The sequence below is a fragment of the Hesperophylax consimilis genome, chromosome 1 (genome assembly GCF_061612785.1).
Source record: "Hesperophylax consimilis isolate HC1 chromosome 1, BYU_Hcon_1.0, whole genome shotgun sequence".
Lineage (NCBI taxonomy): Eukaryota > Metazoa > Arthropoda > Insecta > Trichoptera > Limnephilidae > Hesperophylax > Hesperophylax consimilis.
Window position 1 is genome coordinate 2,733,774 of NC_142836.1, and position 17,374 is coordinate 2,751,147.

General features: G+C 34.6%; 2 protein-coding genes across 2 annotated transcripts; both read right to left on the reverse strand.

Moving 5' to 3' along the window:
* Positions 1–422: 422 nt before the first annotated feature.
* Positions 423–10,438, reverse strand: LOC149426123 (glutathione S-transferase-like). The gene is made up of 5 exons (XM_089637959.1): positions 10,293–10,438; positions 3,031–3,177; positions 2,758–2,925; positions 1,950–2,092; positions 423–738 (listed from the first exon to the last, which is right to left on the reverse strand). The coding sequence occupies exons 2-5, from the start codon at positions 3,164–3,166 to the stop codon at positions 571–573; spliced, it is 615 nt and encodes a 204-aa protein (XP_089494085.1). The 5' UTR covers positions 3,167–3,177; positions 10,293–10,438; the 3' UTR covers positions 423–570.
* A 393-nt stretch (positions 10,439–10,831) lies between these two features.
* On the reverse strand, positions 10,832–17,138 carry LOC149426124 (uncharacterized). Its single transcript, XM_089638078.1, has 3 exons — positions 16,840–17,138; positions 15,749–15,895; positions 10,832–11,385 (listed from the first exon to the last, which is right to left on the reverse strand). The coding sequence occupies exons 1-3, from the start codon at positions 16,907–16,909 to the stop codon at positions 11,180–11,182; spliced, it is 423 nt and encodes a 140-aa protein (XP_089494204.1). The 5' UTR covers positions 16,910–17,138; the 3' UTR covers positions 10,832–11,179.
* Between the last annotated feature and the right edge of the window lie 236 nt (positions 17,139–17,374).

Genomic DNA, 17,374 nt, shown 5'->3' on the forward strand with positions numbered 1-17,374 from the left:
TATCTACTTGTTTATTCGAAGACTTTCCCGAGACTGTGAAATTACTAAAACTTTTGTGCACCATTCATGACCTTTGGAATGACCTCAGTTGAAAGCTTAAGATGTTTCTCAACTTTAAAAAGAATAAAATCTTTTTTAAACACGTTGAGCCAGGACAGACTGAACGCACTATCAGTGTTAAGCATTGATAGAGGTCTTCGCTAAACAAAAGGAGCAGAGAATAGAACTTCTTTATAAATAGGTATCTACCTTTATTTAATTTATTTTATGACTTAATGTTGTAATCCGGTGAACCCCCACATATTTTGACCACCGGCCGCCACTGGTAGGAACCCAACAACTCCTAGGTCCACGCAGCTTGCCAAAATTATTTCGTATTATTAAGTGTTGATTGGTCAGGATAGAAGAAAACACCCATAAAATAAATAGCCTTTAAAATATCTCTATATTTATTTGAAAAATATATCATATGGCCAGAATATTACAATAATAGCTTGTAAAAATATTCCATCAGTGTGTATTAGTATTCTTGGGTAGTGGGGGTGAGATCTGGTTGGTTTGTTGACTGGTTTAGTAGTCGCACTTGGGAGACTTCTCGTACCAGGCCTGGATCTGAGGGAGGGCGAGGACGTTGGCCTTGACGGAGGCGAGGTTGGGATTAGTGGCCAGGATGTCCTGGCGAGCAATCACGTTCAGGTAGTCCACCAAACCCACAAAATAGAAGTCGGCCCAGGACAGCTGGAATTAAAACAGATTCATTAAAAAATTGTGTTTTTGCGATAATAAGCCTGTGTCTGATATCTTTAGGTGTGATCACAAGTTTCTTCCTGAACTAAATACAATCTAGATAGTGTCTTGGATAAACATAATTTGAAATTGGAACGGAAAAGATACAGTCTCATCTAGGAATTCCTAGAACGGGCTGTATCTTTTTCTGATTTTTCTATTTCAAATTTTCGTTTAAGAATCGCTAATATTGTCTTCAATGATTAAAAGTTAGTTTATTTGTGTAGCAGGGATACCGTGCAGTACGTGAAAACCCTTGAAAGATTGACACAACGAAATGTTTAGTGCCAACCTACTCATATTTTTGGCTGCTGGTGAATTATTATCACCTCTGTGATTCCTCTCCTCTCCCTCCCCTCTACATTCAGCCTCACAACATACCCCAATTGGGGATGCTATAATCTCACTGATTCCAGGCGGTTGGGAGCAGTTGGGACTCTTATGCGGTGTTCACATAATAAAAAGGAATTCAGGGACTACTATTTGACAACATATGTATATTATGTATTCCATTACCATTGCTAGGCATTCGTGTCTGGTGATTTATTAGTTTGTTTTTGGAATTGGTTTCTTATCAGTAAAGAGAATCTATTTGTGGAGGCCATAAGAAACATGAGTGAAAATATTATGGCTTAAATACATATATTTGTATGGATCAACACACGCTGATTCTGAATATATAAATGTTATCTCTATTTACATAAAGGAGTGTTTGTGCCCAGAGCCGTTCGGGCGGCGGACACCGGGCAGGCAGTGAGATTTTGATTAAAATCTACAGTTTTATTCTGAGATTGATGACATTTTGCACACTTCAAAATAAGAGGAAGATCACCGTCGACATTTGATTTAAAAAAACTGTGTAAAGCCCGAGCTACGCAAGGGGTTTCAGCTAGTTATATATAATTATAAGTAGAATCAATAAATCGTCATTAAAAAATGATTAAAACCATAAGAGACTTAAACACCCTGTGATGGGGATGCGGTTTCTGACACAACTTACACCACTAGCTCATGGGTTGGTCGGCCGCGTGCTGATTGACCTTCCTGTTAACCGAAAAAACCGTGGTACGTATGATGAAACGCATACCTAGTCAGATTTCTATTAATATGTTATGTGAGAAGACTGAGAAGGTCTATGCTGTGAGCAGGAGGTTATAAGTTACCTTTCCGATGGCCAAGTAGCCCTTGTTGAGGGTGGCCCTCTCCTCCAGCTTCTTGAGCAGGAATGGAATGGTCTCCGCCTGCAGTTCCTGGAACTTCTTCTCTTTGACCGCCTCGTCAGGCTCGTAGTGCGCCGCCGAGGCCTCTGCACAAACAAACATTTATAATCAGTAACATTTTCATTCATGGTAGTTGGTATTTTCTCTCAGTTTCAGTCTGGTGGAATTACCACCATTGAGAATCCAAACGTTGCTTGCAATGGCTAAAACCAGATGTAAATAGCCAGGTACCTCCCAAGCAGTGACGTTACAATAAGACCTAGGAGTTAGCATATCAGAAGACTTGAAATGAGCTTTGAAAGACCGACAATATGAACATAGACTCAACGAACTAAGATTACCAACATTAAAAGAAAGAAGAGAAAGGCGTGACTTGATTGACTTTGACTTTCAATTTTTTATCTGGACATTATAGTTGCCCTGGCATCCAAGAAATATTCACCGCCGACAAAAATATAAATCTCCGTGGACACTCAAAATTAATTAATAAAGTACCTTTTGCATCCAATCCAAGGAAACACTTCCTTGTAAACAGAGTAGTGGATGAATGGAACAAACTTTCACAACATGTCATCAATTATACGAGCACTATTATAAACCAATTTAAAGCTCGATTGGATTTTCATTTGGAGAGAAGAAAGATTAAGTTATTTTAAATTTAAAACAGCTCAATTACTGTTAAACTTACTGTGAAATCAGATAATATGAGTCACTTTAGTTCCATACCAGAATTGGTAAAATTAAAACTTACTGATCCTGAAGTCGTTGATGCACTCAACAGCGATATCGACCTCCAGGGATTCCAGGTCGTTGTCCCCAGCCAGACCAAACTGCTTGGCGAGGTAGCGGGCGATGGGACCGCTCTGATAGTACACCTTGTCGTCGATCTCCAGCGTGGGCATCTGGCCCATGGGCATGGCTGGAAGAAGGGGAATGTTAAAGGCGAAATAGGTATTTGAATGCCTATTTTAATACAATTGATTGATAATGTGCTACAGGTACGAAGAAATCATAAAATACTTACACTCCTTGTACTTTGGCCATTCCTCGGAGCTGATGCGGCGATCTTCAAATTCGATCTTGCCGTAAGACAGCAGCAGGCGGATGGGTTCGCCCAGAGCCTTGATGGGGAAGTAGGACACTCGGTACTTGGGAGCCATTGTGCTAGATACTGCAATCAATCACCAACAACTATTAATAAATCAATCAGGTGTGCTTAGCATCCAACCCTTCCTAATCTTCATACAAAGTGGCAGATGATGTGGTTTGGTCATCTATCAGATGTCAGAAGACCGACTTATACATAAATTTTTTTTATTTATTTTTTTATTGTGAGTATGGCGCAAGAGTCCCAACTGCTCCAAACGGTCAAGAGCCAGTGAGACTATGACCCCCCCAATTGGGGTATGTTGTGAGGCTGAAAGAAATGGGGAAGGGAAGGAGATGAGGACCTGGCTATTCGGATCTGATCACCAAACATAGCTAAAACCATTTCAAACACCGCTTAAATCCTGAATGATAATCTCTCACCAAGGAGAAACTGAAGGCATCTACCTAGTATTTGCATACAGCAAATGGTTAAAATTCTAGCTCATATCAGGAATACTAACAAATGAAAATGTCATAAACAGAAATCATTCCAGCTGTCATCCCATACAACGAAAGCGAATTTTCATTTTATTTAAAAATATTTCGTGTCCAGCGATTCTGAATATTTACCAATGTAAGTACTACATATTATTTTTAAATTAGTAAATTGTGAAATAGCACACTTGTAAATACTTGCACATTGACCTCCGGATTTGTGGCCAAGATCATAACCACTCAACCACAAACGTAGTATGATGAACTGTTTATATATTATTATATATTCTCTTTTTTGTATTCTGGTCTGAAATTTTTAATGTTATTATTTTATCAGTCAATGATATACACTTTCAAGTATGAATATTTAAGGACTGTTTATAAAGCAAATAAATAAAATGATGTGACAATACACAAGAGTTCCAAACCTCAAGAGTCTTGAGTGGGATTAAGATGATATTATGGGGATAAAACTGAAATTAAAATATTTCCATTTATAATTTTATTCATATACTTTAATTGATGGAAGATAAGTTGGTGACTAAATTGAGCAAATAATTTTCAGCTGTTCAAATTAAAAAAAAAGCGATAACAGGTTTGGCAAAACATTTCCATGTTTTTGCAGAGAACAGTGGTACCATTGTGATAACAAAGAAAGCTGTTACTGATAATATTGTTAGTAAACATTCCAGAGAGCTGTCCATAATATAATGATTCAAAAAAACACATCATTGTGTTGCGTATTTACTGATTCTAATGAATTAATACCAGGGGTGCACTGGTGACGGAATGCCATTCTGGTACTGCTTTTAGCGAAGAATGGAAAATAGTTCTAATTATATCAAACTTTCGGATACTGGAAAATTTACGACTGCACCCCTGGTTGACACATAAGTTTGTAGCGTTGGTTAGAAAAAAAAAAAAATATATATTTATTATTTATGATAAAACTAATTTAGGTTGTGGGTCTGTATGTGAGTGATTCTAATGGTGGTTAGATAAACTCAGATTTATTTTGAATTTAGGTGTCATTTTCACAATTGTAACTGATTGTGTGAAGCGATACAGTACCTACCTATAATCATTGATGTGATATATTTAAATGAGACACGAAGTGAAAAAAATGGGTTCCACTTTTTTACCTTCAAGTAACCTTCAACTCTCACAACGCTCTTAACTAAAACTACGGAATCCGGTCTATGCACACCGCTTATCACATTCTAATAGAGGAACGCATTTCAACGAGATATTAATTAGTATATAATATGTAGCGCGTCTAATTGTATAGTTCTGTGTCTATGACATAATATTTTAACAGGTATTATTTTAATATCATTTTCAAAATTGTATAATATTTTTTAAGCAGAAAATAATTTTAATAATAAAAATATAATATTTGAAATGCATATTTCTTTATTAGGGTTAATATTGACAAGTAAAGTCAGGCTTCGTGATTTTTAAAGGGCCTGCGCTTTTCCATTTTCAAGAAAGCGTTATTTACTAAATAATATCCTGTGATTTATCACAGGTCTGCATTATGTTTATAATAAAAGTGGCAGTACTAACTGGATCATACAAGAAATCATTTTATTTACTATTTTTTCCTTAACCCAATGACGTTACAATGCATCTAGACTTGCAACAAACTCAAGATGAAATGTGGCAAGTAAGAAACACTCTTATGTTTCCAGTATTCTTAATTCAAACGATTTTCATGTTTGACAAAGACAGACATTCAAAGAATGTGCATATGAACTAAATAAATGAAGCATTCAGAATTTTACATCATGGGTGTGACTGAGATAACAAGATATGCTTACTCACTTACACTATAAGACGAACACGGAATACTGTAGAGACGACCTAGTGCTATTAGGTTATCCTTCTTATATTTATGTGTTGCTATGTTCGCTATCTCACTTTCTCTAAAGGCGCTAAAAATCTTCAGGAAATAATTGTATTTTTTTAAATAAAATAATTTGTGTGTATTTTACGAAAGAAATCTTATTTCTTGTCTTTTACCAGCGTTTTCCGAGTAATGAAAACATTTTCTCAACACACACGACCTTACGCAACGCATGGCAGTTAAGTACTAAAGCTATGAAATTGAAAGCGCAACAAATGACTTGCGTTTGGCTTGCTACTTTGGGATTTCTACAGCGCGTCTATATATTGTAAAGTCATTGCCTTTACTAAAAAAATTTCTCATGTAAGCCTTCCCGTGTTGCCTCGGAGACGATCTATTTTTAGTTCCAATCTAAATCAGTTATGTCGTTGAATAGATCATACACACCTACACTAGTCCTGAGAGAGGGGCATGACTTCATTAGTTTCATTTTTAATTTATTCTCCTACGAATATGTCATCTAATTAGAAGCCGCGAAAATTAACATACAACAAATACAAATGAAAATTAAAACATCAGACAAGGTAATTACAAAGAAGGAACACAAGAATTTAATTCTAATTAGTAGTCTATAAATAAATAATTGCTTTTACGGCACGCCCCTGACACCCGAAAGCTTGGTGAACAAATATACAACATGTTGTTACCCAACATTATCAGGTTATTGACCTTTTAAAGTTAGTGTTATCGGTCACGGATAACACTAACTTATTTACTTAGCTTTTGTGTAATTAATCTGTCGATTTTAAACACACTTCCGTGAGTTACATGAATCCCAAGATGATAATAAAATAGTTCTACAACCAACTTTTAGGACGGGTTGTTTCATAGAATTTGAACAATTCTTCAAATAATTGAAAAAAGTTAATTTTCAAGTTCTGTTATTATTTCAGTTTGGTCAAGTAACTAGCCTATAACGATATACATAATAACAGAAAAAATTAAGAGTTTTACAACAACAAACGTCACACACTCATAAAAAATTCACAGAACTCACGAATGAATGTTGAAATTTGATCAAATTCTATGAAACAACCCATCCTTAGTATTGACAATTTATCTTTGTATAATTTGGCTGTTTAATTTCCTAGGAAAGTGTTTATTCCACAGACATATGAATATATAGACTAGAAATTAACGATGAGGGGTAAAATCAACTGTTGAAGAACGAAGGGGGTAAAGCTGACTGTGATTCGTCAATAAATCAATCTGACAGTGATTTATTGACGAATCAATAAATCACTGTCAGATTAAATAGGCATCTCGCATTATAATATCACCATTTAGTTCTTAAAAGTAAAATCTGCTTTTGAATGAATAGACATTTTTACATGGGAGCGCAAATTACTCGCCACGTTATGAACAAATTTGCGAAGTCCAAATTCGGCAAAATAAATTTCTTCTATTTTCAGAGTCGAATATTTCGTTTACGTATTTAGTTAAGACACTTTTATAAATGTTCATAATTTACTTCCCAGCAACCAACCAGCTTTGTGTTTCGCGTCCAGACGTATCTCGATGTGATAGTATATGTTTCTACAACTGATCCATATTATACGATGTGAATATGCTTAAAATAAAGTAAAATAATGCTTATATATGGAATGTAATACGACAATTGGGTTTATTCTCTTTTTCACATCTATTTTTACAAGTTTTCATACCACAAGCCACCATTTTGCCGTGTTATTTCGTAAAATGAACCGATGATGCCTCGACCATAGTTCGCACAAGAATGATGACGTCACGTTTTCTAAATTCACTTGAGGCCATACGCGAGCCCAGCCGGCTCCAATGGAACCGGTATGTGGAGTGGGGAATAATACGCTTTTAATCACTTAGGGCAGGTCTACTAATATTCATATGTCTATGGTTTATTCGCTTTTTTACATTATTTTTTTTTACGCAGTTACCCTCATAACATTGAGTTGATACAAAACAGCAATATATGCATTTTAATCTAATTACTACGTAATAGCAAATACATGATTTAACCCAAATGCATGATTTATTTTTCTGGAAAAAAATATAAAGAAAAAGTGACATTTGACATTCGCGAAAGAAAAAAAAGGTGATGCCACTCGATAAAATATATTACCGTGAACTTGATAATTCTAAAACGGCATGCATTAAGTATACACCAAAGAGTTAAAGGTGGTTTGAACGGTATGTTGCAGTTTTGCAACAGTATGCATTTAAGGGTTAAAAATTTATCCCAAGGCCGAATTACACCTGTCGAGTGCTCGGCCCAGTCACTCGCTTTGTTAATCGGCTGAGCAATTATTGGAGAGTAGAGGTGATTAATGTAGAAGAGACAGTGGGCGAGTTAGTTCACTGACATTGCTTAGCATGGTTTCGCATTGGAGGAAAAGAAAAAATTAAGGACGGGTTGTTTCGGAGAATTTGAACAATTCATAAAATTTCAATGTTCATTTTCAAGTTCTGTTTTTATTTCAGTTTTGTCAAGAAACTAGCCTACAATGATATAATAACAGAACTTGAATAAGTCTTTCACAGAACCCGAAAATGAACAATTCATCAAATTTCAACGTTCATTTTAGTTTTTTTTTTTTTTCATTTTTTTGTTCAAATTCTCCGAAACAACTCGTCCTTGGGACGGGTTGTTTCGGAGAATTTGAACAATTCATCAAATTTCAACGTTCATTTTCGGGTTCTGTGAAAGACTTATTCAAGTTCTGTTATTATATCATTGTAGGCTAGTTTCTTGACAAAACTGAAATAAAAACAGAACTGGAAAAAATCTTTCACAGAACTTGAAAATGAACGTTGAAATTTGATGAATTCTTCAGATTCTCCGAAACAACCCGTCCTAAGAGTTTTACAACAACAAACGTCACACACTAATAAAAAATTCTAAAATTTTGAATTTTTTTTCTTTTACTGACTGACTCAGCTGATTGCACTCACCGAGTGGAGAGCGAGTAAAGCGCCGAATTGAGTAAGCAGGTGGAGGGGGTACTTACTCGACCGAGTCATTGGGCCTTGCTTCTCTATCTACCGTCTCACCTGAATCACTGGCTGAGTACTGATCACATCAGCCGAGCACACGGCAGGTGTAATTCAGGCATTACTATGTTTTGAAATTTGACAGCCGAATTGGGTTTATTTACATAATATCTCTTTTAGAGAATGTTATGTTCTGAATAAAAAAACAGAAGGTGTCTTTGTTTCCAGTTAGTCAATTTAAAAAATATATGTAAGAGGAATGTGCGCAGGACGAGACGGTTAGATGCATAATTTAACTTCCTTTGCAAGTCGCATAGCATTCAGATTGGTTGAGAGAGCTCACCTTCAATAGGCCCCACCCACCTGATGGCCATAATGGCTATATGCTGCTTTTGTCAAATTCAATCAGGTTGAATTAAATTGAAATTGGCTTTAAGTGCATATTATGTTTGAATCAAATTTTCAACCGTAGATCAAATTAAGGCGTTTGAGTTTTGTGACCAACGAGAAATCACAGGATATTTTGAATTCTCAACAAATTACGACATTAAAATAGTTTTCTGTTCAAAATATTATACGTAATATAAGTAGGCACTTTATTGCTTATCTAAATTTTTCAAACAATCGATTTCAATTTTGAAAACAACACTTAAATCAAAGTAAATTTGAGTTCATTGAACCAGATTTCACGCAGGAATAACTAACGCACATCACAGATAAACGAAATTAGTACCTATGTTTGATGTACAAGTCTGTCACAGTGAAAATATAGATTAATTACTTTGACAAATACCTTTTATACTGACCAAAGTTCAAAATAATTTATTGGTGTGATTAATTTGTTTTTTTTTTTTTCATTTGATTTATTGATTAATGTAGCAAATCCAACCAACTAGGGATTGTAATTTAGTAATGGTGTTTTATTCCTTTTTAAATAAGGATTTATAAATTCTATGTATAAAAATATATAAAATAACTTATAATTTCAGAATCAGTGTTAAACTGTATGAATAAATATTTTTAAAACCATAATATTTTTCACTGGAGTTCCTTATGAATGTACCAAACGTGTTGTTTGCGCTTCCCCCACTTTGAAGTTAAAAAAATAGAATACTGTTTTCGGACGAAAACAAAATAACTTAATAGTATCTAAGTGCGACTAATTTGCGCGCATTTACTGATTATTTTCTTATTGTAAAGATATTATCTTCTCTGTATATTTCTCTTTTTGTCTTTTAGTAACCGTACATAAAATACAAATACAGTTAGATTCTACTACATACCTACCACGAAGATATTACTACCCGGAATCTGGCATATTCTATAACTCCAGGTTTTACTTGGATTTGTTATCAAAAGTTTACGGAAAAAAACGATCTTATCGTTTTGCGGATTATTATTATAAAAGTACCTATACGGTTTTTTTCGAAGCGCGAAAATTGCTACAGATTCCCCACCTTGGAATGAGCTGCTAGTTAATTTCAAGGTTAGGTATAAAATTTACTGTCCGCTGGTCAAGGCCGTAATGCCAAGCATAAATCATAAATCAGATGAATTGATTATCAGCATCCGTGAGCATTTTCTAGAAATGGGTGATTGATGACGTTTTCAAATAAACGTCTGCGCAATGTTGGAGTATAAGCCAAATTACAAAAAAATCAATCGAGTGATGGGCACTAGGCAGAGAAATTTCCATTTAAATACTATCTAAAACTTTAGTTTTGTTTATCAAAGTTAACAGTTATCAATTTCAGTTACAACCATTGAAATTATTTTCATAATCGATTATTCTAGATTGGTGACAGAGTTATCGATCAAGCAGGACTTACCGAATTCAGTCGGTCAAACAAAGCACCAGCGGGCACAAAACGAAAGCAGGAATTGAAATTGAAAATTGCCGGCCGGCGAGACTAGCTGAAGAAGTGACGTTGCGGTGCGTTGCGGGGTCTTGAAAAGTAGTTCACATTTTTGCCGCCGAGCGCTGTATCGACTACAGTACAAAAATAGGCGGTAAAATTAAAAAAACGGTAATTTTCGAGCAGTAGAGGTACGGGTTTTCTGTTCTTTACTATGGACAAGGTATATCAGTTGCTCTGCATGCTCTCTAAGGAGATATTTATGCCCGTTAAGTTTCTATATGCTAGAAACCCTGACAAGATTAGCCATAGTGATACCATTACTAAAAATTACTGATATAACGGGCCCATGATATGACTTTATTTTACAAGTAGGTTCTGTCTTCTACATAACAATTTAATTAGTAATATTTCAAAAATGCCTTATAAATGATTAGACGTAAAGCTCGGTTCGCTTAATAGTAATTACTTGGAGTTGGATAAAACAGAACTTCAATAAAGAGTGTCGTCATTCAAAATTATTCTTCCTTTACTGTCATTCTCAAGGAAATTGACAATGATGTTACATTCGAAGGTGACAAAATTCGCAGTCATCTTTACGTTTGAACTGTAACAATAATTAAAATTTCCTTGATTGGGACTGGTCACGTGAAAAAATCTGATAACTATTACTAATGTGTTGTGAAAGTGATTTTAAATTTTTAATTTGAGGATAATAAATAGGAAAAATACGGCACTGAAACTGCCTAAAAATAGTGAAATTAATGTTGAATATTGCACACGCAACAACATTTCAATAAAAAAACACTTAAATCTAGTCATAAATCATAGTTATAAATCATCTTCATTAGAATATCTTTCTACATAGCTTTCGTCAGAAGGAAAGTGCTTAAAACTAGGAATGCAGACATTGCAATCGTATTGGCGGAGTTGCAACCATCTTCAAAGCACTGGCAGACTTGCTCCGTGTGGCCCTCATTGTCAGTTTTATAGCAAGGGTTCTTGTATGGTATGTAGCCACAGCTTCGGATCACTCGCTTCTCGTTTTGTTTCACTTTGTCGAGAACTAAAAAAAAAAACAAAGAAAATATTAATGAGTTAGGTACTTATTAAAATTGTGTGCAGGCAAGTGAGTACCGACACAGAAAAAATACTATAATAAGGACATTTTTATATTATTTTTATGTGGACAAATTAATTTTCTATAACGATTTACAATGTGCTATTTTAGATTTGCCGCTAAAACGTGTTCGTTTTTGTTCGTGATATGGCATTGTTGACGTAACACCGGCCAATGTCGGAGACAGTACATTTACCTACAGTTTAGGAATGTGCTGTTTTAGATTGTTTTTAAAATCAGTAATTATGAATGAAAGTATTACAAATTTTAGTATGATGTTCAGAATCGTAGAAATAAACGTTTTAACGGTGTTCATAGTTTGTGAAAATATTCCATTGTAAGAACCTTGAATTTAGGAGGTCTCTGTGTATTACAATGTGATGTATAATATTATTTCCAATCAATAACCGAGAGAATCTTTGTGTTATTGATTGGCGTTGGGTTGTTTCACCCAGTGTGTCCCATGGTGACACCATAAATAAACCACTCACTAGATCGATAACTTCGGGCTTTTTGTATGAAACAAATTGGTCCTAAAAAACATAGATATGCCAACATAAAGACAGTAAAATTCTCATTCGGTGCCTACTTATTAGACTATACACCAATGAAAAACTGAAAGCTTCCTTCGATCCCCTACTGTCAGGCAGTACCTAAATAATATCTTAGGTACCTACCTTGTACCTTCCTACTCGCTATTCATGAATGTCGCTGATCGTAATTTATTTATATAATATATATTATACGTTCGTTCGAACTTAAACAAAGGAAGCACTGACATCACCGCTGCTGTTAAAAAAATAAAATCCAAAACTTCTTTTGGACCGGATCTTATTCCGTCATTCGTGTTAAAGGGATGCTTTGAGCCCTTATTAACACCTCTCGCGTATATTTATAATCTCTCACTTAACTCCGGAATATCCCAGACCTGTGGAAAATCTCTAAAGTTACACCGTTACATAAAACTGAGGATAAGGCTTCAGTCTCTAATTACAGACCAGTGGCGATCTTATCCTCTCCAGCGAAGTTTTTTGAACTAATAATTCATAAATGCATTTATACCCAAGTTGAACCCTTCATAATTGACCAGCAACATGGTTTTAGGTCTGGCAGATCTACTGTGTCTAATATAATGGTTTTTACGGAGTACATATCTCAAGCTCTTGATAGTAACAATCAAGTAGATGTATCATACAACGTCTTCGCCAAAGCCTTTGATTCAGTAGATCCTCTTATTCTCCTAAATAAACTCGACCAATTTGGATTTTCAGCAAAACTTCTATGTCTATTTGTAAGTTATTTCTCAAATAGACAACAATACGTAACTTATGGTATTTTTCACTCTTCCAATTTCATCACAAACTCTGGAGTTCCACAGGGGTCGAATCTTGAACCCTTACTTTTCTCGCTATTTATCAACGACATTGCATAAAATTCTCTAAGTTTCTCTTATTCGCGGATGACATGAAACTATTCCTTTTAATAAAATCTTCGGAAAATCGCTTGCAGCTACAAAGTGATATAAATTCTATCGTCGAATGGAGTCATACCAATAAATTAGGATTTAATATTAAGAAATGCTCCATTATGTGCTACACCAAGGCAAACAAAACGATTTACTATAACTACAAAATGTCTAATTCATCTCTTCAGCACATTGTTATTTCGAGAGATTTGGGAATCGCATTTGATACGCACCTAACATTTCACGTCCTCATAGAAACGATATGCAACAAAGCTTTAAGAATGCTAGGATTTGTGCTAAGCAACTCCAGACATTTTTGCAGCTCGGCCGCGATTCGTGTGCTATACTATAGTTTGGTACGTAGCATTTTGGAAAGTGGTTCCGTAATTTGGTGCCCAATGGATTTAACTTACTCTCAAATGATAGAGAAAGTACGTACAAAATAAGTTTCTGAGATATTTATATCTTAGAGATTTCGGATATTATCCTTGGTTATATCCATCAGTCTTTTTGCCCGGCATGCTGGGTATTAATAGCCTCACCGATAGAAGGAAAACTGCTTTGCTGACAACAGCATATAAACTTCTAAACGGTAACATCTGTATTCCCGATATAATAGAAAAATTTGAGTTTTATGTCCCCGACAATTACACAAGAGCGCGCAGACACAGAACCTTTGTCGTTCCAAAATGCAGAACTAACTTACCATTAGTAATGCCACTCGGAAAAATGATTCTGTTACTAAATTACCTGTCCCCTGACTATTAATTAATAAATAAACGCGATTATTAATTAATAAAATAAAATAAAATTTATATTTATTATAGGTTATGTATAATTGTAAATGTGCATTTAAAATAAAATAAATAAATAAATGTGATACTAAATATTATAAATTAGTGAAATAGTAATCATGAAGTTTAGTAAAATTTGTTATTACAATTATATATAACCCATGAAGAAAATATTATTGAGGTATGTTATTACAGCCTTTTTGTAACTATATTCCATGCAGTTGAACACTATTATCTACTATTTCTGCGAAAGTATTGCCAACTGCATGTAATCTAGGTACAAGCGAATATCTAAATGAGTTAATCCTGATATTGTTGTTGCAATTTAATTTTTGACTGAGCATTTCTAGTTGGTATGTTGAATGTGATTAGGATCAATAAATAAGGGCTGTCTATAATTCCAGTAACAAATTTAAAAATAAAAGTCAAGTCGGAAATAAGTCTTCCCTCGGAAAGTTTTAATAATTTTAATTCTATCATCAAGTGGTCGTAATTTATAGTTTCTATAGTACGACCGAGTTTATAGTAAATAAATCTTAGAAATTCTTGCTGATTTTTTTTAATGGAATCGTAGTGGATTTTAAAGTGAGGGGACCAGATGGAAGAATTATGTTCGACTCGTAATTGAAATGCACTATAATAAGTAGGTAGACTGGGCGTGTTACCACTAACCATTAGAACACATTAAAATCATAGGATTGATAGTTGCAGGTACACATTTCAAATATAGAATAAAAACAATTTTCTGGTAAAAACAATGTATATATTATTCTTTAATACTTTATCGTCTGAATTCTAGACACCAATTTTGAAAATGACAATTATAATAAATTTCTGTTAAAATATTATCTTAAAAGGTAGGTGCTTTATCGCTTGTCTGAATTCTTTACACAATCAGTTCCAATTTTAAAAAGAACACTTAAATTCAAAGCAAATCCGAGTTTATTGAACCCGAGTTACACAAAAAGACAGACAGACAGACCCACAACCGAAAAAAATATTTTTGATGATTTCAATTCACGCCACGCAGCTCGTGGGTAGGCGCATCTTGAACACACTTCACCCGATAAACTTGGGCACCCCTGCCAACTCACCAAACGTAGCAAACCTATGGCAGAGGTGTCGGTCATCCAATAAATGGTACCCAAATTATGGATATTCTAACTATACAACTACAAGAGTTTGATTCTAAGTACGAATAATAACATTACACCGTTAACATTTTATTATTACCCAAATATAATTAAAAAAATAGTTCCTTAGACAATAAGTAGGTACTTGAACTCAACGATAATAGTAATATAATGATCTAATATAATAAGTCCTTCTTTCCTCGTAGTCAAGTACCCTCTCACAGGGCTTTGTGCAAAAGAGGTTCTTCTTGCAGGTGTCTAGGTTCGCATCCGTAGTTAGTTTCACCCTACATATAATTGATAGTTACGTACCTTGAATGACAGTAACGTTTCCCTATTGAAACTCCTGTCTTTGTGGTCAAGTATTCACAGAGCTCGGGGTAAAATGGGTTCCTTTTGTATATTGGTACACCTAGAGTTTTAACTGTAACTCTACAATCCTGTAGTTAATAGTTAGGTACCTAGCTTAAATGACATTATTCCTGCAGAAAACATCTCTTTCGTCGAAGCCCTCGCAGGGCTGGGGTTATAATAGGTTCCTCTTGTGGTTCTCGATGTTGGTACATGGTACATCCATAGTTGTAGTTACCGTTGAACTACATTAAGTATTTAATAATTACCTTTAATGACTTGAAAGTCGTCTTCTCCTTGTGGTCCTCGCAGGGCTTGGGACAGTAAAGGTACCTCTAGCAGTTCTCTTCGGTACATCCACAGTTGTAGTTACCGCTGAACTACACTAATGTATTTAATGGTTAACTTGAATGACAGTTTTTCTTCAGAAAGACGACTTTCTTCGTAGTCCTCACAGGGCTTGGAGTAGCCTCTAGCAGTTCTCTTTGGTACGTCTACAGTTGTAGTTACAGTTGTAGTTACAGTTGTAGTTACCGTTGAACTACAATAATGTATTTGGTAATTACCTTGAATGACAGTTTTTCTGCAGAAAGCCGCCCTACCCTCGTAGTCCTCGCAGGGCTTGGGGTAGAAAAGATTCCTCTTGTAGTTCTCCAGGTTGGTGCACCCAGAGTTGTTGTTACTGTTGCATTGGAAGCATCTTATTGCGTCAACTGAAAAATATCACAGGGAAATTCGTTTCCTTTAAATTCGTTATGATATTTTATGCAAGTAGGACCAACATAATATGTAGATACAATGGACAATAAACGGGTGCATTTTCTAGAAACAGAATTTTAATTTATTATTATCAGTTATTATATGCGTCTTTATTACCACTTATGTAAACTGTACACATAAATGAAAATATATTTGGAGTTAAACAAAAGTTATTGCTTTTTAAAATAAGTTTTGGCGTTACAACACACCGTTACTTGCAAATCACACTATATAGTGTTTTTTTACTTGTTTATATTTGTTTTTTTTTTTATGAAAAAAACACAATCAGAGGTACCTACTAAAGGTAACTGAACATTTGGAGAGTTAAACTGATTAAACACCAAAAACACAATTTTTTATTTTTATCTTTGTGCCCAAAGAAAACATCTGACTTTTTTATCAGGAGAAGGATAATAAAACAATATAATGTCACTTTATTGTAGGGGTAGGAAGAGAATTTCAGATAAGAATCACACTTGAAAAAATAAAGTACTGCACAAAAGTCCCAACACCAATCATCTGGAGCCAGTGAGACTATGGCCTCCCCAGTCGGAATATGTTGTGATGCTGAAGTTAAAGAGGAAGGAAAGGAAATGGGGAAGCTGGAGGTTGAAGTACCTGGCTATTCAGATCTGGTCACCAAACATGATTAAAGCCATTTCAAGCAACGTTTGGAATCTGAATGCTGGAACGTCCCGCAAATATAAAATTGTGAAATAACAAAACTTCAATAAAATTTACTTGCGCACGCCGCACGGAGGCCGTCACAATCCTTGCTTCAATCACATTCATTCATATTCTTAATTTATTCCGATTTACTTGATTCACTCATTCCTGCCATTACGTGTCAAAATGACGCATAAAAATAAATAAAATATATTATATAAAAAAAACTTACCCTTCATAAGTTGTAACTGAAAGATCACCACAAAAGTCAGCACTATAATACTCTTATAGATCGATTTCATTTTGAATATTTTATTTACTTTTCTGAATGAATTTCGTTCAATTACATCAAAAGCGTGTAGTGACCAACTGAATGCTGAATGTTTATGACGTAAACTCGTGTAAAAGGGATATTAAAATATTAAATTTAATTTTTATTAATTATTCAACGACGAAATAATTTAAATGTGAAACCGCACATGTTAGAGATTCGATAAATATAGACGAATCAAAAAATTAAAAACTTTAATTAATCAATTGGCTTTCTTACACTTGAACTTTGCACTAAACGGTACTTGTAAAACATTATTTTAAAGTTCTGTCACTTAAATTGGTCTAATTTCTGAATAGACATCTGTTCTTTGCAACTGATAAAACTGCATATATTACTGAATATTTATCTGTATCTGGAATCATGAGTGGAAAACTTTGCGCTATTAATATTAAAATAAATAATAACAAATTAGGTTGAAAAATTAGTGTATTAG